Consider the following 24,851-nt stretch of genomic DNA (forward strand, 5'->3'; position numbering starts at 1 on the left):
GCTTTCTGCTTTGACTTGTTACTCGCGACTTGACTGTTAGCTGGTGTTGTTTCAGGTGTAAACACTCATCGTGACGTGGCAAATGCCATAATCGATCATTATCACTAATCGCATTCCTGCCAAACACCCAAACTTATACCACTCGCGTCAAACACTCTATCCCCCTTTCAAAGCTTCTTCCCATCTCTTCTTCCTCTTTCCATCCATCTACATCTAGGAAAAGATTTATCAAACGTCTAATGCAATAGTCCCTTGTGACATTGACGACAATCCCTCTCTCCTCTCTCTCGATCGAATCCTCTTCTACGACATATACGTATAGTTGAGCAAAGAAAGAGTAGACGGAAAGGAGAAGGATTGGAGCGTCATCACCCCCTATACTCTTCCATTCATCTGATCGTACCTCTCCTGAGTGAAGAAGAAACGAGACAGAGTCGACGTCGACGGGCAATATCGACAGGATGTTCTTCCTGGTTGGTATCATATCCACACCCTCTAGCGCGAATTATACCAATCGCGCTGACATGATACCATGGGGATAATTTGCCATGCCATTAGAGAGAACTCACCCATACCATCTTATTACATCCTTCGTATTTCGGTGCTCAACTGGAAGATTATCTTCGACAGAAACTGTACGAAGATGTCGAGGGTACTTGTAGTGGAAAGCATGGGTGAGTCAAGCGAACTTCACTTGTAGGGTTCATCGTGGGCTGATAAATCGTCTATTGTTTCTCAGTTATATCATCTCGGTGATCACGATAAACGATATCGGAGAAGGGAAGATAATACCATCTACTGGCCAAGCTCGGTTCAAGACTACATACACAGCCGTCGTGATGAAGCCTTTCAAAGGTGAAGTCGTAGATGGCATTGTCGTCAATGTAAACAAGGTGAGCCTACTCGTCTTCTTGTAGCCTTTTACACTGCTGACTCTCAATCCAGATGGGCTTCTTCGCCATGGTCGGCCCACTACAAGTCTTCGTCTCCTGTCATGTAAGTGTTGATTTCAAACTTCCCTACCCTGTCGTGGCCTCACCTTCCCCCTCGTTATGATGAATTTTAGCATAGGGACAACAGACCTTTTAATAGGGCATGTTGATTTATGCGGGTGATCTTGTAGTAATTGATCGATTATCACTGAACTCCTCTCCTCTCCTCTCTACTCTATTTGTGTTCGTTTGATACCTATCAAAAGGAACAATTGAGAGCTGACTTGGATTGTTTGGGATACTTTCAGCTCACTCATTCCGATATGAAATTTGATCCGAATGCTTCGCCACAATGTTATCGATCTAATGACGAGCTCATACAGAAAGATACGAAAGTGAGAATGCAGATTGTAGGATGTAGAGTTGAGGCGAATGATATCGTAAGTCTTTTCTCTGTTCCATGCGCAAGATACCTCGACCGACCGTTTCGCACAGTTCGCTATTGGTACGATCAAAAAGGATTTCCTTGGTCAAATACGAGAAGACTAAATTGTCGGAAAGGGCAGCGAGAGAAGATCTACAAGCAGAGAGAATTTATGTGCAGAAGAAGAAACGAAACCAAATATATTGTACCGCATCATCTTAGAGGTCCCTTAACTATTCTTGTCAAAACATCTTCCAAATGAAGAACGAACAGCATGCATTGCAACCATAACGTGTACAGCGGATGCTTTCTCCAGTCATTTTGATGACTGGGCACGATGGAATGTGTATTGGGACTAAGAGGCATAACGAGAGTCTAACGAGGTCATGAGACGATGACTGGGTGACTTTGTCGGTATCGCACCAGCTGGTTTGGGACCAAGCGGTGTTGGCTCGTAAATATAGGTCATCGCCATGCCCGGTGTCTGCGCAGTACCAAAAGAGTCAATCAAGTGTTATAACAGTGTCGAGGTGGCACGACAAATGCTCACCGTTGGTATCTTCTTCCTTGATTGTGCAGGCTTCTCCTCCTCTTCCTCTTTGAACTTTAACAGTTCTGCGAAATACACTGCGAACGTGTAATATATGTATGCGGCAAGGCATGCGACTGCGGCGGTCCTGTGTACTGTTTGATGATATACCAGAAGCAGATTAAACGAGTCAGTCAGGCTCTCAGCACTGTCAATAACGGGACGGTCGTGAAGGAAGTCGGAGAGGTCTGAAGGACCGCGCGGGTGGTGTAGTATAGACTTACTCAGACTAAGCACCACGATCCCACCGATGATCTTGAGATGTGTCAAGCGTTTCTGCCACCTGTCCGGTTCGCAATGGACCAATCAGCTCTCCCGTTGTTCTCTAAACATCATAGCGACAGTAACCCGAAACAAGAGTTTCACGCACTTCTCCCTCTTCTTCTCAAACTCTTTCATGGTCTTTTTGGCCTTTTCAACCCTTGCTTTCTCTTTCGCCTCCATCTCCAGACGAAGAGGTTCTCGCATCTCCAACGTCTCACGCTGGTTGAAGTGGCCTCTGTGAATGGTCAGCTTCACGCAATTCAACCCATCCGTTCATGCCACATGACACATGATACACAGGGATAGGACACACTGCTCTCGATGGCGGCGCAGAGTATTGCTATTCCCAATATCACTCACACATGCGCCGTATTACCCGCTTCCCACCAGAGTTCCTTGGTCCCCATACCTCCTGCTTTGCCGAGTGGGAATGGGAAGAGACGCGGCTTGCCATCTCGTGTCGTGAGGAAGTGCGATGGGTGAGCATTGGGGTGTGTCTGCAGTTTGACATAAGTGATCAGCTTCTCATATTGTGACGACCACGAGTACTGCAATCGCTCGACCAGGCCTTGAGTCCTACTCAGAGATCGCACCAGTCCTGATTACTGTGGTATAGTCGTCCCACTCCATCTCGAAAAGCACTTTCGACTCACCCAATCATCTTTCTTATGCTCAATCTTACTTTTCACAAGCGGATCTGACCTCGACCGTTTTTCCTTTTGCGTGATATTCCAATCCTCCTTCGACGATTGCATCTGCGCCAGGACGAAATGATGTGCTATCATCAGTAATACGAGGAGGACCATGATTCGTTTCATCATCCCAACGTATATCGGGAGAGGGTGAGGGAGTGTAAGGTTGGAGAGGAATAGGGAGAGAGAGGAGAGCAGGAGGACAATGATGTGGAATGGGGTGAGGGTGCTGTGTCCAGCGTAAGTCAAATCATGCGATTAGGCGAGATGGTGAGTACAGCGTCAGTAAGCGTGTGATGCCATTCTCGGAGGCGTGCACGTACAGACCATGTTTGGGAGCCAGGGGATCTTCTAGCAGATCTGGCATCGTCAGTGCTTTAGATCAGATCAGTTTGTGGGTGCAGAGCATCAAAAGAAGTGAGTCAACCTTCCCTATCTCGACCATGACAAGTCGAACAGATCAGTTGGTTGTGTATGTCATGCACATCTCAGTAGCAGTGCAGTTGGATGATAAGCGACCATTGTCAAAGGTTGTTATAGGAGAGCAAGCATCAAAGGAAGGCCATGATTGCTGCAACCTCCCATTCCAGCTATTACTTTGAGGATCTGCCGTCATTCGAAGCACTTCAAACCCGAAAGCGGACGAGCCACCAAGCTCCGCTCCGAACTACTACGCCGTCCCGCTATGAGATCATCGATCGTTCTACTCCAACTAATCAATCCTGGAATCGAGTGATTACTAACTACTGCTGCTAGCTCGAAGCACTAGCTTAGCCAAACCAGCAGTGGTTAGATCGGTAGTGAGTAGCGTCTAACCGTTTCATTCATTTATGTATTTACGTAAATTTACGGGGGAAGGTCTAGACCGCGTATGGCAGTGCAAGTTGGGACTGGTATTACAAGGCACTAAATCACTTTCTCAGGGTCATTGGTACGGTTTTACCGTGTTGCGAGACACTCCGCTTAGTCAATGCGCGTCGTACAGTTAGTACTCGAGTACATACACAGTGGATGGGGATGGCATGTCATCTATCATTGCGTGTCCGTTCATGAGCTAACCATCATCCTCAACTTGGACATCCCATCTGCACAGACAGCATCTCCACTTTCTCTCTTCTTGACAACGACAATCCTCACTCAACACTCGACAACGCTTTGTCATCCTCTTGTACCACACTACGCTGCACAGCGACAGAAACGCGGCTGTTCATTATACACCCTTACGTTTTTCCCTGAAAAAGCCAAAAGAGAAAAACCGGTCGAAGCGTTTCACCATTGTTTGAAGCTTGTACCGTAGCCTTAGCTCAAGAAGAAAGTCGTTCACTCCGCACTACCGCACCACACACAGCAATACACATACAACAGCAACCCCGCAGGGAGATACCGACGACACAACACGTAGACGGAAGTAGCAGAGGAAGAAAGTGGATCATTGCGTATTTGCTCGCGCAAGGAACAGACGGACAAACGGACTTACCGACAACCTTTCTTGACAACCATTCACCAATCCACGATTCGCTTTGTCCCCTTACTATCGATAACATCGACAACAACGCTTCTTCGTCCCCAAACCAGAGTTTGTCAGAGTAGTATACGGTTAAAGATGGTATCAACAACAATAGCAGTAGTCGTAATGGTGAGTCAACATCTATCTATTTACCCAGCCAGGTACCAAAAACGACCAACCTTTTCCGTGCCGTACTACCCCTTCTTCTACCTCGTTTCATCGCCTTTTTATTGTTGTCATCATCTTCTGTTCCCCCCGTCACGGTCACAGTCTACGGTTTCGTATTCTGCATCGTAATGGGGTCATGAACAAGAAACGCACAGAAGAATCAAGGGGTAATGGTAGCATAGCGCATAGCTAGTCAGCTAGTTAGCTGAATCTCAATCCCTGGATCCTGTGTGTTCCGCTGTGCTGTATCTCACTTGTTATTGTTATCGTTTCATCCGAGACGAGACGACACGACACGAAACGAAACGTCGTCGATCTCATTCCCACTCCTCTTTGTCTTACACACTCTCCGATCGTTGTCTTGGTCTTCTGATCTTTTGTTTGCGAAACCTCCCTTCCCCTTACCAGAACCAAAACCTTAGATATTGCACTTTCACCGCCTTCTTTTTTGTCTTGGCTCTACACTTCCCTCATATAACGATACGATACCAATCGATTTAGTTTAGTCAGCTAACTTCATCGCCTTCTTCCTATTCAATCTTTTCCGCTAAACGATTTCTTTTGACACGCATTTCACGAATTGTTAACGATCCTCACGTCCGTCCTCCACTCCACTCACACAATCGTTGTCGCTGGTCGACTTCTCCCTCAACAGATCTGATGCTTCGTTCACCCGTTCCCCTCGACCTATCTCTGACCTCACCAAACTACCTCAACTTACACTGTCCATCCCCACTTCGTACACCGCCACCGACTCGAAGCGGACCACCAACCCCTCGTCTCTTGCCGTCGCAGCTTGCGACTGCCTATAGTAATACTAGCGATAATCGAAAACGGCCATTCAGGTCTGAGACGTCATTCACTCCGACTCCTTCCGTTGGGGCGTCCTCTCAAAGGCCGATCAAACGTGTCCGTATCATTGAGAACAACGGAGGAGGGCGTAGTGTCATATCAGGAGTAGCTCCTTTGGAATCAGTGGTGGAATCTTCCACACCAGTCGTCGCGGACAAGATGGAGGTCGACATGACAATGGGAATGGTCGCAAACGACAAAGTCGACCAGTATCCAGAAACAAAACAAGCCGTGTTGGAAAGCATAGAGCCTGTACCCGATTTCGATTCCAAGCAAATACACTCTCAATCGATGTTTTCATCACTTCAGTCCCGCTCAGCCAACTCATCACCCCCAAATCTAGCATCTCGACTTCAGCTTAAACGACCCAATCTGAAGAAACTCTCCCTCTCACTCCCTTCTTCTCTTGCTGCTCCCTCACCCAGCATCAGTACACCCTCTACCGTCTGTCCCACACCGACGTTTTCCAATAACACCGAATCCGACTCACGTTTCAGCACCCCGTATACACCTGGTCCGCCAAAGACGCCAGCTCTCGCCATGTCGGTCGGTCGATCCGCTACTGGTGGGCTCCGTCGACCCAGCTTGTTGAGCCTCATCACCCAACCACCAGCAGGTGACGATGATGTTCCTCCTACTCCCAGCGCCGGCAGTCACGCGTATCCCAGCTTGCTTAGCATGCGAGGGAAAATGCGAGGGAGAAGCCAAACTGCAGCTGGAGAGTTTAGCAGAGTTGACCCAAGCAAAGGAGTTTCGAAGTCTGCCTTCCCTCTCAGTCTCAGTTTCCCAGTCATCGACGAGATTGATTCGCAAGCTTCCGGTTCATCAAGTCAAGGACTCGGCGTTCCTGTCCATTCGATGTTGTCCACTTCGCCCATGTCTCAAACGACTGCGTCTCCGACCACATCATTTTCCGCTTCCACCTCTGCCAGCGGATCAACGTCCACCACTCCTTCTACTTCCCCACCTCTCCCAGCCTCCTTCACCTTTTCCATGCCTATGTCTTTCCCTGCCCGTCCGTCTGAACCATACGAGGATGGCCCGATCGAGTTCCTCCCCGGTGTGTTTATCGGTGCAGAGGAGTCAGTCCATCAGTTCGAGCGGTGGGCCAAGGGCAAGAGCAGAGTACGAATCGTCAATGTCGCTCAGGAGATCGATGATCCCTTCGACCCCGTCAACGCGTCTAGCATCCCTGGTTGGGCATTTGGGAGCGGAAAGGGAAAGGGGAAAGAGAAGATGAAGATGGCGACGTATCCGAGTACAGAAGAGGGTCGACCAGATGTGGAATATTGTCATGCGAGATGGTCGCATGGCGAGCTGGGATTGGCCGACTTGCCGGAAAACGCCCGACTGGAGGATGTCCTGGAGGGCAGAGCACCGGAAACGTCGGAGATGTGGAAGTTCTGGGATGCGATCCGATGGATGGAGGAAGGGAGAAGAGCGGGTGTACCAGTATTGATACAGTGAGTTGAATTTCCGTCAATCAGTGGGAAAGGTGCGCGAAGCTGACGGTGATTGCTGGGTGTAGTTGTCAATGTGGTGTTTCTCGATCGGCAACTTTGGCCATCGCATATACGATGGCTCTTGCTGCAACTGGGGCTATGCCGGAGCTGCTCGGACACATCCGCGCCATGCAAGAGGCGTACGACTTTGTGAAGTCAAAATCTTCCTGGATCGGGCCCAACCACTCGTAAGTGTTATCTTTCCACTACCTTCAGCGCCTGCGTGCTAATGCACCTTTTTCAGACTGGTGTTCCAGTTAGTCGACTTTGCTCGTAATCTTTCCACCCTATTACAAAAATATCACTTATCTCCCGATTCCAAACGCATACAAACATCGTTCCCTATCACGCTCGACGTCGAGTTGAGCGAAGCAGAATGGGCGAGACGGCGGCGAGAATTCGAAGAGAGTGAAGATGGATCGACGGGCAGTGGGAGCGAGGTGGAATGTATGAGTCCAGAAGAAGCGAATGATGAAGCGAGGAGACTGGACGAAGCGATGTGTATTAGAAGAGCGATGAAATGAAAGAAACGACACGCTGGTCGGAAGTTTCTTGGTGCTGCAGTGGTGAATAATAATATTGTATCTCGTATCTCTCTCTTCCTAGGGTTTCTTTGACCATATCCTGTGCATGTATATGTATAACACTGTTCCCCCATCATCGGGTGCGATATACAGCGAGGTCATTGACGTCAGTCATAATCACCAAGTGAGTCCGAGCAGAAGGGCAAGGGCAAGGGTTGAGGAGAGGGAAGGTGTTTGTGGCGGGAGGTGAGTGGCGATCTGTGCGTTGTGTTTGTGTTTTGTATCAAGTTGATGGACGATCTACGTTGGTTGATAGTGATGAAACAGTGTACAACCCGACGATACCCAATGATTCATAAACGGGATACAAACATGTTCAAAGGCAGTAAACATGTCTATCTTTTACTTACTTTCACCAACAAACTTCTGACGACTAACAAGTGACGACCTTTTACGCTTCAACGTCTACTTAACGCTCATAACGAATAACGAATACACATCTTCTTCTCTAGCTCTTGACCAATTTGGCGGTCGTCGCTACTCGTTTCAACCCAGTCTACGAACCACGATCACTAATCCGAGCTCATTCTTTAGAAACAACCGTCAACAGAGTATCTCTAGTCCATCCACCAATCACATCCTTCTCATCCGCCATGCTTTCCCCCATCCTTACCTACGTCCTGCCTCTTCCTTCCGCTCTCATCCTCCTCTTCCTCACACTGTACCACCTCACTCCTCTCCTTTCCCTCTTCTCGAACCTCACTCCAACCTTACAAAAACTATCGACTATCATCCCCCATCCACGAAGACAACGCAACTTGCCACGAGAATTCTTCAACCTCCCTCCGAGACCCGGTTCGCCATCCTCCTTACCTTCTCTAGCCAGTAGGATCGGCGATAGGCTAGGTGTGAGAGGGAAAGTAATGCTTATCTTCTTGATTGAGGGACTTGTTAGTCTCCTATTGGGCTGGGTAGCACTTGCCAATGGGAAAGGGTTGAATGGAGGGAACAATTGGGGACTCGTGGCAGGAAGTGTGGTCATTATACCAAGTACGATTACCTGTTTGGCTCTCTTTACAACCGTCACGACCTCAAGAAGTCGAAGCGAGACCACTTCGAAATGGAAGAAGATCATTTTCAAGTCTTCCGGTATTACCCACTCTACCCTCACATCTCGTATACTCCCTCTGTCTACAACAACTTCGATATTGACCATCATCCTCACTTCTGCCGTTGGGAAGAAAGGTCGATATGTCGTTCTGGGTTATACAACGCTTTGCGTTGTGATCTTGGGTGCTTGTACAGGAATCGGTATGTGGCGGATGGTGTTTGGAAAGAGAGAGGGGAAGATAAGGCTCAAAGAAGGGAGTAGGTACGAGAAGACCCGGGAAGGGAGTGGATCACCTACTGAGGGACACGTCGAGGAGGCGGTTCAAGGTGGCGATGGAGAAGTATTGAGAAGGGTCAGGAGTGGGAGTAGTTGGGTCTCATCGCCTTGTGAGTGGGACTAGCACATCCTCATCGTACCTTATCTCTACCATGACTTCACTACCGCGGATTGTCACTCACTGCACAGATACTGACAAATTCTTCTGGCTACCACAGCAAGCCGTCCTACTCTCGTCTCCTCTTTCACTTACACGCCTACCACAGCGGATACCTCTGGCGACACTTCCGCCTCTTTCCAGACACCCAAATCCAAGCCATCTTCCGCAAGAACGTCGACCACGAACCTGACCACTCCTGAAGCTACTCCATCTGCCCTGCATGACTTGAATAATGACCAATCGTGGTTGAGCGAGCCTACGAATACCCCATCAACTATATCTGCTTGGTCATTCCCCTCTACTCCCGAAACAGCCATCACTCGAGATCGAACACGTTCCCCCTCTCCATCGCCTGTCTCTTTGCCTGTGATGGAAAGACATCACGATCCGAACTTGCCTCAACCTGGACAAACGCGTGTTCAACAGCTTATCAAGTCGTCCGACACGACGGCGTACACACGGACATTGACCTCTACGCCTGGCTCAGCGATTCGTTCACCTGGAGGATCGATCATTGCGGGTTATTCACCTGATCCTTCTCATCCCTTACCAAGGGGATTTGAGTCCTTGACCAGTTATCCGCTCTCCCCTTCACAGATGGAAAGTAGGACAAGCTTGGGTCTAGGATCTAGGGTAGGTTTGAGATCAGTAGACGAACTCACTTGTGTTCCTGTTGAGAGAGTTTCAGCGAAAGGCTCCTCCACATGGACATTACAATCATACCATTCTCCCTCTGCTTCAGCCTCGGCATCTACGGGACTGAACGATCCAAGCGCTTACAAGACACCCGAGTCCAAATCGAAATCGCGATCACATCTCACACTTGTCGGAACGGGAGATAGGAGACCGCCACCGCCGCTTCCGATGCCAATGGCAATGCCTCTCCCGCCTACACCTACATTTGCAAGGAGCAGTACCCTCTGGGAACTTTCTTCGGATGGCGGGGACGATAATAAGGGAAGTATGGAGATGTTGATGGCGGAGAGGGATTGGGTTGAAGTTGGTCTAGAGGAGGGTGAAGAAGGTTTGGAAGGGTGGGGAAGGGATGGAAAGGGTGTAGGCGTTGTGGCGGTCTTGACTACACTGGTTTGCTACGTGAGTCCGCATGAGAGTAGTCAACACCTGCAATGCGTCTCCTATGCTGACTGAGATTGTTTCGATTGGTTTTGCCAGGGTCTCTCCTTGCCACTTCTTCTCGAAGGCCCTACTGACACTGCCACGATCCTCTACCTTATCTCCCTTCTCATCCCATCTCCTATGCTCGTCCTCGTCTCGTACCTGCTTCGATACCGCTTACCTCGATCCACCGGATCCACCATTCGTACCAAGAAAGGTTCCACAACCACGACTCATCGATCTCTCGCATTACGTTCCGAATCCCAACTATCTCTCCCAATTTCGATCTCGCCGAAGCTCACACCTCCTGCGCCCAAAAGAGCATCAACGATGAACCTCGCTTCGTCCACCACCCAGCTGTCAAAGTTGATCGAGCCCAAACCTTCTCTTACTACTTTTCAAGGAACGTTCGCTGTGCGTAGTCCTGAAAGGAGACATACGGTCTATGGTGGTGGACTCGATTTCAAAGATTTAGAAGCGGAAGAACGTATGAGACGCATTGTCGCGAGACGAAGTGGAGATGTATGGATAGAAGCGGGTCATGCGATAGAAGGTGGTGGGATGTTATCAAGAGTTGGGGAGATGATAAAGCCTGTTCCGGCGATGAGAGTGCTCGACGCGCCTCTTCCTGGAGCTGGCGAAGCAGAAGTGGGGTCGAGGGAATTGGGTATTATGAGAAAGTTGAGAGGTGGAGTGGTGTCAATGTTACCTAAACGGGCGAGTCGTCTATTCGAGTCGGACATCCAACCGGCCTCTCAGCCACAAGCGCCACCACAAGCTCATACACAAGGACAAGATGCACTCGAGATGGGTCAGTTCGATGATGCGCGAACAGACGCCGAGTCAACAATGCGTTCCGCCGCGTGGTCACCTGCCAGAAGCACGATCGCAATATCCGTCATTGGCCCTTCACCCGAAAAGCGACGTACTTCCCGATTCAGTACCATCACCGACGGCGGAGGAGAAGCGGATAACAGTCTGCCGACGGCGAAGATATACGAGGCGAAGAGGGGAAGAATGTCCAGTGGTCCAATGTTGATTTTCAAGAATCCATCTGCTGGCGATAGGAAAGAGAAAGAGAAGGAAGGAGGGGGTTACGAGCTTGATTGGCTCACAGCGGGAGTCTTGCCAAAGTGAGTTCGGCCCAAGAGATTCTGCACTATGGCCACTTGTTTCAGGTGCAACGAAGTACAAAGCTGATACCTCTTGTATCCATCACAGTCTCGTCCCATCGATCAAAATCGGTAAAGACGTTCGAGTAGAGCCTATCCCTCGCCCTATTTCTCAGCCCGAAGAATTCGAATCGCAAGGTGAAGAAACCCCCAAGTTCCGCACTCGAGAACTATCCACCATCCCCTCATCTCGCGAGATAGAGCAGGAGGACGATTGTCGCTTCGCCGATCCCGAATCGAGTTTTGCTACAATGCCATCTTTCTACGCTGATGGGGAATTCCATTCGACGCCACATGATTCGAAGCGCGGTACTACTGGTGGTCATTCACGAAGTTATTCTTCGTCTATCGATTATTCTCGATCACCCGAGTTTTATACAGCCGAGACGACATGTAGTGGTGAGCTGAGACAGAGAGGTGTCACCGCCACTGCTACTGCCTCTACTGCAGAGAATGGAAGAAGGGTTGCCAAGCCTAAGAAGTCGTTCGGTCTACCTCAAGTCCCAACGGAAGAAGATTTCGAGCATGACGTGCGAAAGTCATTCGACGAAATCTCAAGGCCGGGTCACGATGAGCAAGACAATCGAGAATGCGAAGAGGATGATGTGGACATGACGACGGAGACGGGTGTTGACCTCCCTCCAATCCCGACGAGGTTGACGCACAATCCCTCGCTTTCGCGAGTTTCCGAGGTGACGGAGGAGAATACGACGATGCAGTTCTCCATTTCCTTGTTGGAAGATATGCATCTGGCTCTTCAGCTCGGTCAAACGCCACCCCGAGCCACAAACGACCATCAAACCTCATTTCCGTCCTCCAATGTGAACTTAGACGTCGACTACCGAACGGTCCTCGCTCCCGGGGGAGATGAGTCTCGACATCGATCACAGATCGAACGAGGAGGAAGTGACGCTTCCACCGCTACTGGGGAATACTCATTCGCTGGACAAAGCATCAATACTGAAGCTGAAGAGATTGTTGAAGAGATGGAAAGGATGATGTCAATGGACACGCCCACCCGAGCAGAATTCGTCATCTCCCCTCCGCCCTCATCGTCAACTTACGATGGTCCAGGTTCCGCTAGTGGTCGTACGAGTCGCGCGAGTGCGTTCGCCAGCGAGGGAGAGAGGGAAGCGACCACACCTACAAGTACATCTTTTACCGGATCAACATGGACCACTTCCACTGCCACCTCCACCTCGACCGACAACGACAATTATGCCTCATCATCGAGCTCAACACTACCTGTCCCAGAACTCCCTTCACCATACAAAAGACAACCGTACCCCACCACCGCTCCTTCAGGAGCGCCTATCTCACACCCCCATCCACCTCCTAGATCATTTACCAACTCTTCAGGAACAACTACCAACTTCCCACTCCCCATCCCGGTATATGATCCTCATCCACCTGTTCAGAGATTATTGCCCAAACGATCGACAGAGACTATTGCCACCACCTCGAGCACGAGTGCGCCGAACACCCCGAAGACCATTACGGCTCGTCCATCTCGAGTACAGCTGAAGCAGGATAAACAGCTCACTGAGCGGAATGGAGCCAGAGCGAAATCTGCCATGGGTCTTAGGGAGAAAGGCAAACCACTCCAACCTATTCGAGTGAACGAGGCGAATAATACGAGGTCGATCAAGGTTAGTGATGGACCTCTGTCCGCGCCAATTGTGGGAGGAAAGAAGTTCGTCGTCTTACAACAGGACGAGCTTGGGTCGAAGACATCTCTCACAAAGGGAATGGGGAAGATGTCGACTGGAAGTGCTGGTGCTGGTGCTGGTGGTAAAGAGAATGAGAAGATAAGAGGGAGTAAGACTTCAACAGGGTCTGGCGTAGTCGGCGTGAGAGGATTGCGGGCGTAGGATTGGAATAAGATGGACCTTACTTCATGGTCATGTAAACATACCTCGTATATCAGATCGCAATACCATTTAAAGACATCACTATACATGAAATATCATTTCACTTTATACTTCTTGCGGTACGATACTAAGCGCTACATATATAACCAGACTTTTACAAGTTGACATTACGACCAATTACTTGGTCCAGCTCTCAAGAGCATCATCGCCGACAATACGCTTGACCATCCTCTCGCTGAGCTCCCAGAGCGAAGTGGCGAGGTTAAGGTCTTGTCCCTGCGCAGTCTCCTTTCCGGGTGTGGCCTATGAAATTCATGAAACAACGTCAGCTAGTCCTCCTATCTAGCGTCTCAATTGGAGAGATCTGATTGTCACTCGAGTAGCGGATGAGAGAAGGGTGCCACACTCACAGGGTCACTGAGGTAGTATCCGTTGTAGTCCTTCTCGACGACTTCGGGACTTAACGCAGCGTAGAGAGCACTGTAACTTCCCTGCTCGGGACTTCGTCCACCGGCGAGTGTGACGTATTTGGTGATCTTGCCGATGATACCGGGGTATGCAGCTTCCCACTGAGTAGGGCAAAAGAATCAGCTATTGGCCAGTGGATCGTGTAGTGGGAGTTGGGTCCGGACTCACCTGGTCTTGCATGTCGGTGTTGACGGCACCGGGGTGAACGGCGAGACTGCAAACATCGAACCGAACGATATCAGCTACCACCCACGGTACAATCGTTTGAAGTAGTGCACTCACACGTAAACGTCATCGCCATTCTTCCTGATGACCTTATCTCTGATAGATTTGGCGTAGAGGATCATAGCCAATTTCGTCCTACCATAAAGCTCGATAGGACCCAACTGACTTCCCGCCTCTGTGATCTCCTCCTCGCTACCGAAATGCACACCTCGTCCTCGAGAAGCCGAGTCCTCGGAACCAGGCGCGAATCGATGCATCTCCGAAGACTCAAAGACGATCCTTACGGATCCCTTGGGTGTGTTGGGGAGTTTAGAGGTCTTTCGGAGAAGGGGGTAGAGGAGGTTGATGACGTAGTAGTGTCCAAGGGCGTTGACGCCAAAGTGTCGGTCGATTCCATCGTCGTCGAGTCCGAATTGGTTCGAGTTGATACCGGATGAGAGGATGAGCTGGGGTAGGGGAGAGATGCATCAGCGCGATGCTTTCGACGAGATGTCTGCCATACGTATGAAAGGTTGTTTGTGGAAGCTTTGAATTGAGAGAGGAGGGTATAGAGAAATAGACCGAAGATGAAGAATCGATCGTCGAGGATAACGATGTCAAAGGATGAAGACGGAAGACTCCACTCACATAATCCAGCCTGTCCAACCTCTTTGCCAAACCGCCAAAGACCTCTTGGACCATTGACAATTTACCCAAATCACATCCTACCCATTCCGCACTACCACCTTTACTCTCGCTACCTTGTTCTTTCACCTCTGCCGTGATCTTTCGGATCGCTTCGTCCCCTTGTTCCTCTTTACGGTTTACCATGATGACGTGGGCGCCGTAAAGTGCAAAGTGTCGAGCTACTTCGTATCCCTACGACGATAGGTTTAGAAAGGGATAATCAGTACGATTTGATTGTTCTACCCACTCCTCTGTGAGTGAGACCTGTGGAAGATATGCGTCACGGCGGAGTAACGCATTGCAGAGCAAGGTCCACAGGGAGAACAATGTGAAGTAGTATCCACTCACAATACCAAGAGCACCACCTGTGATCACAGCGACCTTGCCTGTGAGATCGGCCTTTTCAGGTCCAGCAGGACCGATGATAGGGTGAAGAATAGCTTGCATTTTGGGATATGTGGTTTATTGGTTGAGTTCTTTCGTGTTAAGTTGAATTGATATAAGGTATGAACAGTTGGAATTGAGATCGAGTGCGAATTTATATATCCTAGCTGCAGTGCGTGCGGCAACTGCTTCTCTTCGATGCATCGAACTTTCTCTCTGGTGATATCACATCAGACTAGACTTATACGCTACAAGTCATACGTCATATCGTTTATGGGTCACTAACCTCCACCGACCACGATCCTGATCCTGCTCATGATCACAGATTCCAGGAAATCGGTACGGCCGATATACGTGATGATGCACGTGGTGGCTTGAATCAACTATGCATACTGCTCTTCCATCGTCTACATATTCAGGCAGGATGTACTATCTAATCTCTCCTCAGCTATGCTAACGATAACTAAGATTACTTGCGCGAAGCCATGAGCTTCTCAAGCATGCTTCCACCACCACCACCACCTTCTTGTGGTGCTGCAGGCTTCTCAGCGGTCTTGTCACCGCCTGACACGACAAGACACACAAGATATTGTCAGCTTCACCACTAGGCTATATAATGCGTTGAGACAGACACGCGACGCTACTCACTCGTACCAAAGATATCAATCGAGTCAATCCTCGTCGTCTCCTCATCTTCCTGATTACTCTTGACGAGTATATGCAAACTCCTAACACTTTGGAATCTCACAAATCGCAATTCAATCTTATCACCTTTAACCTGTGATTCCGTCAAATCCAACTCCTGTGCAGGGGTCAAGTTCTCCGTATCTGCGAAATCGATATTGGGCGTATTGATGAACAATTTGATTTCTTTCGGTGCTTGACTTGGGGAAATCGCTGAGAAGATGGAGATGGATCGAATTTTGACTGTTTCTTGGAATGGGATGGAGATGAGTAGTTCTGCATCAACATCGGATTCGAGATACGATGTTCCTCTTGGTCCAGGACTAGGACCAACGATCGAAGAGAGAGGATGAGAAGATGATTCGTTAAGACAATTGAGGCCGTTCGAGATGATGTGCTTCAACAGCGACTCGGTGGTGTCCCCGGGAGCAGATTTGGTGTTGCTGGAGGAGGATGAGGTGACGGGTGCAGAAGCAGATGGGACAGGTCCAGCATGTCGAGAGATCAATTGGTTCAGTTGGGGAGGAGACGCGCCTTTGAGCTGCGCGGTACAGGGTGGTGTCAGCTGCACGGCCTACTATACAAGTACGACACAATCTCGCGTCTACACTACGCACGAATGACTCACCTCATCAATCTCACGCCCGCCTTTGAGGAACTTGAAAGTGGGCATAGCAGAGATACGGAACCTCTGAGCAAGCTGCTGCTGCTTGTCGACGTCGATTTTCTGAAAAGGCGTGATCACGTCAGCTCGTGCACAGCGAGGTAGGGTGGCAATTCCACACCCAGCAACAGCTAGCTGAACAGAGTTGTTACTCACCACAAACTTGACATGTTTGTACTACACCCACAAGCAGATCATCGTCAGCTCAGCACATGAGCGACATTTGGCGAAGGAGCTTACCGAGTTGGACAGCTGCTCTAATACAGGTGCGATAGCATGACAAGGACCGCACCAGACCTACATTCGATAGATCAGCGATTGATCACCTCCTTCACTGGACCAGACATACCGCATGGAAATCTACCGAGAGATCAGTGAGATCAGCTCAACGTCCCGCTCAGGACGAGCTACGTGCAGCTGACTTACCAATGACGAGCAGTTGCGCAGGCTGTAATGACCTAACGATGTTATCGAACTCTGCGCCAGGACGATGTCAGCTAGAAGTCCATGATCAATGCAAGACATAGCTTACCGGCTGTCGAGCTGATCTCTGTGATGTTGGGCGCCATGTTGTGTACTCAAATATGTTTCCTCGCGTTGTGTTGTGAAGAGAAAGGAAAAGGAATAGAACGGGGATGATTGATCATGTCGTTCTTCCACTTGATTGTTATTGAGTTAGTTGGTTGAGGTGGAGGCGAGCACTGACGACCCTTGTGGCACTTTCCATAAATGAATTCGCCTTTCGAGCTGCTACAAAGGCCAACAAGCATTACAGAAGCCAAAGATTGTAATTAGCTCATGCATGAAGCATCTAGAATCTAGCAATCTAGCTATCTAGCTATCTCTTATCTACTATATTGTTTATTGTAATACCGAAAGTCCTATCAATGATTGATACTGAAAGAAATGCGCGTTCGGAACCAGAAACCAGATCCACATCCCGTCCATCGCCTAGAGGATGAACCTGTGAGCTGGATGATCATCACCCAGTTCCACAATCTCTTCTCTTGTCATGCCATCCAGACCCCAAGCTTTCTTATGTTCCGCATCCTCCCAATCGGCACTGTGTCCCAAACCAGGTGCAGGTCCGTACACCCTGTCCCTTCGAGCGTTCTCTCTCTTGAGACCGAAGTACATCACGATGGAAGCGATCAGACACACGCAGGAGAAGGCAAACGTCGTTCCCTGACCAGTGAGGAATCGAGGAGCGTCTTTCGTTCGGTAGACTTGAGAGGAGATGATACCGCCAGAGTTTCCGAGGGAGAAGATGAAACCCATAGAGGTGGCCTTCTTGTCTACAAGCGGAAACACATTCAGCACGAGCCTAAAGAGTAGAGAGGACAGATTGACTCACAGTGGTTACCAAAGGTGTTACCAGACCAAACGATTGTGGTAGCGATACATGGCGCAATAGCACAAGTAGTGAGGAAGACCGCAAAGTAAAGACCACCAGGGTATCGGATAGGAATGACCAAGAATAACAAGTAGCCAATGATAGCCATGCTTGACCTGAATGCAGACGTGTCGTCAGTCATCTAGGACAGCAAAGAGTGTTGGAGAAACGCAAACTCACCAGAACATCATGAAGAAGCCTCGCTTTCCAGTTTTGTCACTCAGGTAGGCGGTAACCATGGTGGTAATGAAAGCAAGAACGTAGGCTACGCAAACACGTTAGCTTGGTTGTGTTGCGCTCAGCCAACGAAAGAACTTACGAGGAGTACTGAGAAGAAGGGACTGAGGGATAGTGAATCGACCAAGGGCTGCAATGATCGTAGGCGAGAAGAGACTACCAACGTTGTTCTGTCAGATCTAGGCTGCATTCAGTGCTGAGCCGCTCAACTCACGATTGACTGTAGATGGGCTCGGCACAACCAATGTACATGAGCATGAAGCATGGGGTCTGTGAAGCACCAAGTCAGCTTCTCTGCGATAGCAACAATGGAACCATGCTTCAGCTCACCTTCCAATCGGTAAGAGCTCTCTTGACGACCTTCCAGCTGAATTTCCCCTCCTGCATGATACCGACATCCTCCTTGAGTCGGAGCAAGACCATCTCACGCTCGAGAGGGGTAAGGAACTTGGCTCGGTCGGGCCAGTCGTGTACCATCCAGATGGAAGCGACACCGATGACGAAAGAGAGGAGACCTTCGATGATGAACTGCATGGCGAGGGTTGGAATGATCAGCCTTCGGCGGACTAGTCCTGGCCAACAGAGTGGAGACTTACGATCCATGACCAACCGGCCTTGCCGCCAACACCTTCCATTCGGCTAAGAGCGTCTACGCAAAAAGTCAAAATAAGCTTCGAGGCGGGTATAGAGGGATTAATATAGCTCCACTTACAACCAAAAATACCACCAAAGGCACCGGCCAAGACCGCGCCGGCGAAGAAAAGTGAAATTCGTTTGGAAGCTTCTCTACGCTTGTACCATCCAGTAAGGAAGAACGAGATACCAGGGAAAAGACCTGATGCACCGAAAAGCTCGTCAGCTCAGCCCAAAGTTTCAACCAAAGCAGATCACGCACCACTCTCGGCGACACCGAGACAGAATCGCATGGCGAGAAGTTGACCGTAGTTTGTGACGAAACCCACTGAAAAATGCAATGTAACAATCAGCTCTTGCTCTAAAAGAAACAGTAGTCACAGTGGCGTGGGCTACTCACTGAAGATTTGGAACAGACTCCAGACGATCATGATGAGAGGAATCCATCTTGACGGTCTGAATTTCTTGAGCACTAAATTTGAGGGGACTTCGAAAGCGACGTAGCTGTAACGGAAGATGAAGGGTCAGAACAGTCCCATTGGCAGGCCGGAGCCGGACTCGTGCTTGGACACCGGCTCACCTGACGAAGAAGACTGAGGGAAAAGAAAGTCAGCTTTAAGCGACCAAAATAACAGTGGCGAGAACTCACTCATTGATGCAGTGTTATATTGTAACGAGGTGAGTTTCAGATCTTGATTCAGACCTGCCAATTTGGCAGTACCGATATTGATACGATCCAAGAACGACATTGTAAACAAAAGTCTGTGTACCAGAATAAGTCAGCACGACGGCCTTTCTGTCATTGAATCGTCCGACACCGATACGACCAACTCACGTCATCCATGGTACGAGATTCTTATCGAGTTTGGCGACTAGTCTCTTGTCCGCTTCTGCCAGTTGTTCAGGAGACCAACTGGCGATTTCCTCAGCTAGAGCTTGTCTATGATCAGGTATCGTAGAAGGTGAATGAGAGTCGTTCTTCTCGGCCGTTATTTTACTAGCTTCTTCGACAGAAGGTCGAGCCGTACTTGGTGAAGTCATTCTGTGTCTGCTGCTCAATGTAGAGCTCGTCTCTTTTATTCTTTTGATGGGGGCAAAGGAAAAGAAGAAGAAGAGAAAGAAGAGAAACGCGAAACTTTAGAAAATCAATGCTTTCATAAACTTTATGACGGTCGCCTGGTCATACGTACTGTACCTACAGTGAGCAGCAGCAGCAGGCAGCAGGCAGCATGTCGACTCATTGTTGTTTCGTACTCCGTCTGATTTCCAGCAAATCAACCAGCGATCATTTCGAAAACCTAGATTTTTTCGGTCGAGAGATCCGAATACACATACAGTTTGTATGGCAAAGTCTACTTTACGTAACTGAGTTGGCCACCCTCGGTGAATTTATTTCGGCCGACGTTTGTACACATGCTTCAGACATTACCGGCAGTGACATTATGAGACGCGTCGCGATACGTTTAAAGAAGCGTAATATACATCTTTGTTATGTATTACAACGATCAATCATATTATGCTACAATTGGGATCATAGGCAGACGTTTTGTTATACAAGATGATGTGTCAAATAGATTTATTGGAGGCACGACCTCAGAACCACTTGCCCAACTTCCCCTTTGCACTACCCTCGCTTGTGTCTTTAGCTGCTGGAACCGCACCTCTGCCTCTTCTCGCGACTGACCCGAACATGTGTTGTTCCTTGGCCACGCTCTTCATCCAAATGTTGCAGTCCTTCTCATTGGGTGTAGGTGGAGCATAGGGCGAGGTGAGGTATGAGTATGCACCAGCGTTGACTGTGGAATCGGTAGATGAGCTAGAGGTAGTGGACCTGATCGACGAGGAGCCAAGCGAGTCGAGTGAGGTGGACGATGAATTTCGCGTAAGGACGGATGAAGACGATAAAGCGGTGTGGCACGAGCACGATGAGGAGGATGACTCGTGACACGTTGGTTTAAGGCAGTAGGGTGTACGACCGATAAGATAAGCAGCCTGGTCGACGAGGAAAGGGTGTGTAGAGGTGGATGATGACATTGTCGAGATATTCAGTGTGTCGAGATATTCAGTGTGTATGTGGTGTATTGTTTACGTGGAGTGTAGTTTCTGCTGACTGGCTTAGGCTCTGGTAGACTTGTGATCGTTAAGATCGTTGTGAGTTTGTATTGCGGACGTTACAATCCATCCTCAATGCCATTGTTATATACCTTCTCAATGCAAATCACCACTCCGTCCATGAGTCCCATCACATCAGCTTCAAATCAGCTTGAAAACAATCGGGATCTGAAGTGATTTGCATGAAGACCCATCAGACGGGTCGACGAGCGAGTGATCTGATGTGATGTGCGAGTGATTGATGCGTGAGTACGACAAGCAACCAATCATCATGCTAGACATGAAGGTTGAAACGTGAACGATCTCAGAAGTGTTTCATATATATGGCTTAGTGGATGATGTGCCTCCTGTCGGTCAGACGGTCATCGGCCAGCGGCGAGAGCGCTGAGGCAAGTCTGGCCCTTGTTATACACGCATCGAGTGTGCATCAAGGAGGTTGTTTTATTTTCACGATCACATCGGCTTATTGTCCTTCAAACGTTGTTTATCACCTCGGGCAGATCACGTGCACACTTCCAAGTATGCCACATCACCTTGATTCTCCTCCACTTTGATTCTTCGCCTATCTGCATTCACCCTTTGACTTTCAACAACTTTCAAAGTAATCAGTCGTTAGTCTCTCTTCCGGCTCACAGCAACAACACGATCGACCTCCGCAAGATGCGTGTCAAGATCACCCTCTTACCACCATTCCAGCCTCAGAAATTCCTTCTTCCCATCTCCCCTTCTGACCAAATCGAGACGATCACACAGCTCAAAAAGCATTTGATCAGGTCAATCTCCGCCGTTGCGCAACATGCAAAGTCGGCAAAGGAGCTGGTTTTGGAGATTGATGGGTTTGAGCTTTTGAGTGGGAGTGGATTGGAGGTGGTTGAGTCGCAGGATGTGGTTTCGTGAGTGGACTCAATCGCACTGCACGATACCGAAGGGACTGCTATATCTGCTTGGAGTATCGAAGAATGCTAACGCCAATCCTTATTGCATTAGGGTACGACTAGCTCCTGGAAGCTCTAAGACTGTCGCTATCGAACCTGTTCCAACACAGCAAGCCAAGCCAAAGAGCAAGAAACGTAAATCGACGTCCCCGGCCAAGAGAGAGCAGAGCCAAGTCAAGAAGCGAAGAGTCGTTTCTGCGCCAGTCAGCAAACCGAAACCAACATTGAAAGCGATCATCCCTGCTCAGCTCGCTAAACCACCAATACAAAAACGAGCTCGATCCGAATCCACTTCATCTTCATCTTCCAGCTCGAGCTCGAGCTCTAGCTCTAGCTCTTCGGACTCGGAATCCTCATCCTCGTCCGAATCATCATCTTCATCAAGCTCGAGCTCTAGCAGCAGCTCTGCGTCTTCCTCGTCCTCCGCATCTTCGACACCGCTGCCTAGACCGAAATTGAGATCGCCCCAAAATTCGTTCCTAACGATAGTCCATATCCCGTGAGTACTTTGTGTCCTCTCCAAGCGAGCTGTATATGTGCAAATAGCATCTCGCTCATCGACACTCCCTCCGTACCTGTAGAGCATCATCATCAACCCACATCCCGCCAGGTCAAGGCAAACCCCAGACCCAGAATCGTAATGCTCGACGAAGACTCGCTCGACAATATAAGAAGGTCGCAACGGTGCACGATAGCTCTCAAACAGCTTCACCATCGCTGTCTCAACCGTTACTAGGAAGCGGTATCGCTGAACCCTCTGTTGATGTTGTGCCAAACGGAGGAGGGGAGGGCGTGACGACGTTCACGAGCCCTGCGTTGCCATTGCCGAGAGAAATGAGTAACCGGAATAAGAAACGAGGGTTTCTGAAAGAGATGACAGCGGTCAAAGGGACAAAGACGGTTTTCGGTGGAGAAGTTCCGGAAGACACTCAAGTCATCGATGTGGAATCAATAACGACGGGCGAGGTGTCCCAAAACGCTGGCGATTGGATGATGGAAGATACGACGCTTCCTCATGGCGCTTCGAACGGACAAGACGACAGTTCGTTGGCCTATCCTACATCGAGCACACCGAGAAGAGCAAAGATCGTTCCTCCATCGCAGATGACAGATTTGCCTAGCAACGTGTTTGTTACGAGTGCAGAGTTCGAATGGGTCAGATCGCCTGGTCGAGGGAAGAGGAGGTATACGAACGGTTATGGACAGAATGGCAGCGAGCATGTGAACGAGGAGCTCGAGGGCGAGGAAGAAGAGATAGAGCAAGAGGGTGAAGGAGTAGAAGAGGGAGAAGAGGTGGTGGATGAGGAAGCAGCGTTGAACGATAATAATAGTGACGAAGCGTTGTGGGAGAAAGTAGAGAGGGACTTCGACACATACGACGTTCTTTCGACGACTGAGATCGCCTCGGTCACAGCGGGAACTCTCTTGACATACAGAGTGAGTATCGATACCTCCCTGTTAGCGTGTGGTAACTTGTCAAGCTGATCATTTTTTGGTGAATAGGAGCTCGAGCTGGACATGAAGACCTTTTCCCCAGCTCTGAAGATCCATATCGGTCGAGTGATCTCGATTGACGAAGGGAAGATCAAGGTTGAAGAACTGGTGCGACCAGGAGATGAGCAGTACGATGATGATGGACAGGTGATCGAGGAAGCGCACACGGAGGTGGTGATCAGTCAAGAAGATTTAGCAGCGGGGAAGTGGAAGCTTGTGGTGTGAGTCGGGCACAACGAGATGGGATGGTAGCATAGCATAGCATAGACTTTACATGATACTTCACATGAACTCGCATGGTTCTGTGTATTGAGACAATGTACTCCGCGTGTGAGCGGTATGATCTCTACAGCATCTAAGCCCTTCTCCATCGTCCAAATAGCCGCTGGAGTGGGACGAGCGTATATCTCGCGAATGCAGGAGCAGCAGCGATCGACACGCCTATTCGCAGTGGGAGCAGAGCCTATAGCAAGTGAGGACTGTCAGCGACAGCATTTTAAACAACGCAATATGAGCAAAGACTACGAAAGGAGGGGCGCGGTCCGACGCTGAACAGTTGTCGAGTTTTGACTGGGTGACCAACCAAGTGAGGAGGATAAGTGGAACGTACCTTGACGACGACATACGCAGCAATGGCATTCGCTACTTTCTCAGCGGCTTTCGATCCCGTACTCCCTCCTCCGTTGGCCTTCGTCGGAACCACTTGCCCCTTTCCACTCTCCACCCCGGCGCGAGACGAAGTAGGAGTGATATCCACTCCTACCGCACTGAGTTCCGCCACCTCTTTACTCTCCTCAACCACTTCCTGCGCTATAGCACCCGTAGTCGTCGTCGTATTGGTATTGGTGATTGGTGTTCGTTCAACTTTATCATAACCCAAAATCCCATATTTCTTTCCAACTTTCTCAACTCTCTTCTCACCTTCTTTATACCATCCTCCTAATACCTTTTTCCATCCCCCGACGACCTCTGCCTCACCTCTCTCTCCCACCTCTCCGCCATTCTCCCTTGTTCGACCGTGTCCGTGCCCGTGCTCGCCCGACTCCCTTTCTATCCACGCTGTTAACCCCGCTCCTAGACCTAATGCTGCAAAGAGGTAATAGACCGCTATAAGAGGGACGAACGCCGTTATCTCGTGCAAGGTCAAAAATGATATCATTAGAGAAGGAAGTGGGACGCCGGTGCGTTGGGAGAGGGAAGTGAGGGCGGGGGCGTACCGCGTAACGAGGGTAGATTTGGACATTGAACTTTCCGGGGAAGAGGGGGTGGTGGATGAGGTTGGGGTTGAGTTGAGTTCCGGGGCAGGGCTAGGAGTCGATGACGACCGGATGGCAGATGATGATGATGATGGTGATGAAGAGCTTGACGATTGTCGAGTTGAGAATTGACGATAGGGTTGATAAGTCGAAGGACTAACTCTGACACTTGGCAAGGTCGTGCTCGAGGGGAAAGTGATCGCTTGGCTTCGTCGCTTCAATACCGAAGCGATAGAGACTCGCATGGCGGTATTGTCTTGCACAGGACAGGACACGACAAGACGGCACACGACGTCTCTCGAGTCGTGATGGCGAGGCAATGTTCTGTGCTGGGATGTAGTACTCGATATATGAACAGGAATGGACTTTGATACCCACACACCTCAGCTCGTTCCTCCAGCAATTGAGCCGAATGACCGACAATCAACCTCCACCGACCCGTGCTAAATATATCCCCGACATGAAACAGTCTCCCGCCAATGCTCGCGATGAAAGACACGACATGCTACCTGATTCGTGCTCGTTATCGAACACATGTTA

The 24,851-nt window shown here is 49.5% G+C and overlaps 10 protein-coding genes across 10 annotated transcripts; 4 read left to right on the plus strand and 6 right to left on the minus strand.

Annotated features, from left to right (window-relative positions):
• Positions 1–461: 461 nt before the first annotated feature.
• On the plus strand, positions 462–1,481 carry CI109_106408 (uncharacterized protein; the record flags this gene model as incomplete). Its single annotated transcript, XM_032003764.1, has 6 exons — positions 462–473; positions 559–674; positions 740–893; positions 946–996; positions 1,241–1,372; positions 1,428–1,481. The coding sequence occupies 6 exons, from the start codon at positions 462–464 to the stop codon at positions 1,479–1,481; spliced, it is 519 nt and encodes a 172-aa protein (XP_031861762.1).
• A 230-nt stretch (positions 1,482–1,711) lies between these two features.
• Positions 1,712–3,268, minus strand: CI109_106409 (uncharacterized protein; the record flags this gene model as incomplete). Its single annotated transcript, XM_032003765.1, has 7 exons — positions 1,712–1,840; positions 1,907–1,983; positions 2,170–2,228; positions 2,316–2,444; positions 2,570–2,706; positions 2,863–3,130; positions 3,225–3,268. 7 exons carry the CDS (start codon positions 3,266–3,268, stop codon positions 1,712–1,714), a joined length of 843 nt encoding a protein of 280 aa, XP_031861763.1.
• Positions 3,269–5,236: 1,968 nt separating this feature from the next.
• CI109_106410 (uncharacterized protein) lies at positions 5,237–7,454 on the plus strand (the record flags this gene model as incomplete). Its single annotated transcript, XM_032003766.1, has 3 exons — positions 5,237–6,891; positions 6,957–7,118; positions 7,175–7,454. The coding sequence occupies 3 exons, from the start codon at positions 5,237–5,239 to the stop codon at positions 7,452–7,454; spliced, it is 2,097 nt and encodes a 698-aa protein (XP_031861764.1).
• Positions 7,455–8,107: 653 nt separating this feature from the next.
• On the plus strand, positions 8,108–13,160 carry CI109_106411 (uncharacterized protein; the record flags this gene model as incomplete). The annotated part of the gene is made up of 4 exons (XM_032003767.1): positions 8,108–8,951; positions 9,060–10,096; positions 10,175–11,250; positions 11,339–13,160. The coding sequence occupies 4 exons, from the start codon at positions 8,108–8,110 to the stop codon at positions 13,158–13,160; spliced, it is 4,779 nt and encodes a 1,592-aa protein (XP_031861765.1).
• Positions 13,161–13,337: 177 nt separating this feature from the next.
• On the minus strand, positions 13,338–14,966 carry CI109_106412 (uncharacterized protein; the record flags this gene model as incomplete). Its single annotated transcript, XM_032003768.1, has 6 exons — positions 13,338–13,463; positions 13,571–13,729; positions 13,797–13,842; positions 13,911–14,299; positions 14,481–14,711; positions 14,868–14,966. 6 exons carry the CDS (start codon positions 14,964–14,966, stop codon positions 13,338–13,340), a joined length of 1,050 nt encoding a protein of 349 aa, XP_031861766.1.
• A 406-nt stretch (positions 14,967–15,372) lies between these two features.
• CI109_106413 (thioredoxin) lies at positions 15,373–16,820 on the minus strand (the record flags this gene model as incomplete). Its single annotated transcript, XM_032003769.1, has 8 exons — positions 15,373–15,467; positions 15,552–16,128; positions 16,216–16,314; positions 16,408–16,428; positions 16,492–16,548; positions 16,601–16,611; positions 16,678–16,728; positions 16,784–16,820. The coding sequence occupies 8 exons, from the start codon at positions 16,818–16,820 to the stop codon at positions 15,373–15,375; spliced, it is 948 nt and encodes a 315-aa protein (XP_031861767.1).
• A 382-nt stretch (positions 16,821–17,202) lies between these two features.
• Positions 17,203–19,555, minus strand: CI109_106414 (uncharacterized protein; the record flags this gene model as incomplete). Its single annotated transcript, XM_032003770.1, has 13 exons — positions 17,203–17,546; positions 17,606–17,760; positions 17,825–17,909; positions 17,964–18,037; positions 18,096–18,151; positions 18,212–18,409; positions 18,478–18,530; positions 18,594–18,716; positions 18,777–18,842; positions 18,915–19,018; positions 19,095–19,107; positions 19,164–19,276; positions 19,350–19,555. 13 exons carry the CDS (start codon positions 19,553–19,555, stop codon positions 17,203–17,205), a joined length of 1,590 nt encoding a protein of 529 aa, XP_031861768.1.
• A 552-nt stretch (positions 19,556–20,107) lies between these two features.
• CI109_106415 (uncharacterized protein) lies at positions 20,108–20,548 on the minus strand (the record flags this gene model as incomplete). The annotated part of the gene is made up of 1 exon (XM_032003771.1): positions 20,108–20,548. One exon carries the CDS (start codon positions 20,546–20,548, stop codon positions 20,108–20,110), a length of 441 nt encoding a protein of 146 aa, XP_031861769.1.
• Positions 20,549–21,286: 738 nt separating this feature from the next.
• CI109_106416 (uncharacterized protein) lies at positions 21,287–23,280 on the plus strand (the record flags this gene model as incomplete). The annotated part of the gene is made up of 4 exons (XM_032003772.1): positions 21,287–21,519; positions 21,614–22,060; positions 22,143–22,998; positions 23,065–23,280. 4 exons carry the CDS (start codon positions 21,287–21,289, stop codon positions 23,278–23,280), a joined length of 1,752 nt encoding a protein of 583 aa, XP_031861770.1.
• Positions 23,281–23,410: 130 nt separating this feature from the next.
• On the minus strand, positions 23,411–24,556 carry CI109_106417 (uncharacterized protein; the record flags this gene model as incomplete). The annotated part of the gene is made up of 2 exons (XM_032003773.1): positions 23,411–23,518; positions 23,666–24,556. The coding sequence occupies 2 exons, from the start codon at positions 24,554–24,556 to the stop codon at positions 23,411–23,413; spliced, it is 999 nt and encodes a 332-aa protein (XP_031861771.1).
• Between the last annotated feature and the right edge of the window lie 295 nt (positions 24,557–24,851).

The sequence above is a fragment of the Kwoniella shandongensis genome, chromosome 12, assembly GCF_008629635.2.
Source record: "Kwoniella shandongensis chromosome 12, complete sequence".
In the NCBI taxonomy this organism is placed as follows: Eukaryota; Fungi; Basidiomycota; class Tremellomycetes; order Tremellales; family Cryptococcaceae; genus Kwoniella; species Kwoniella shandongensis.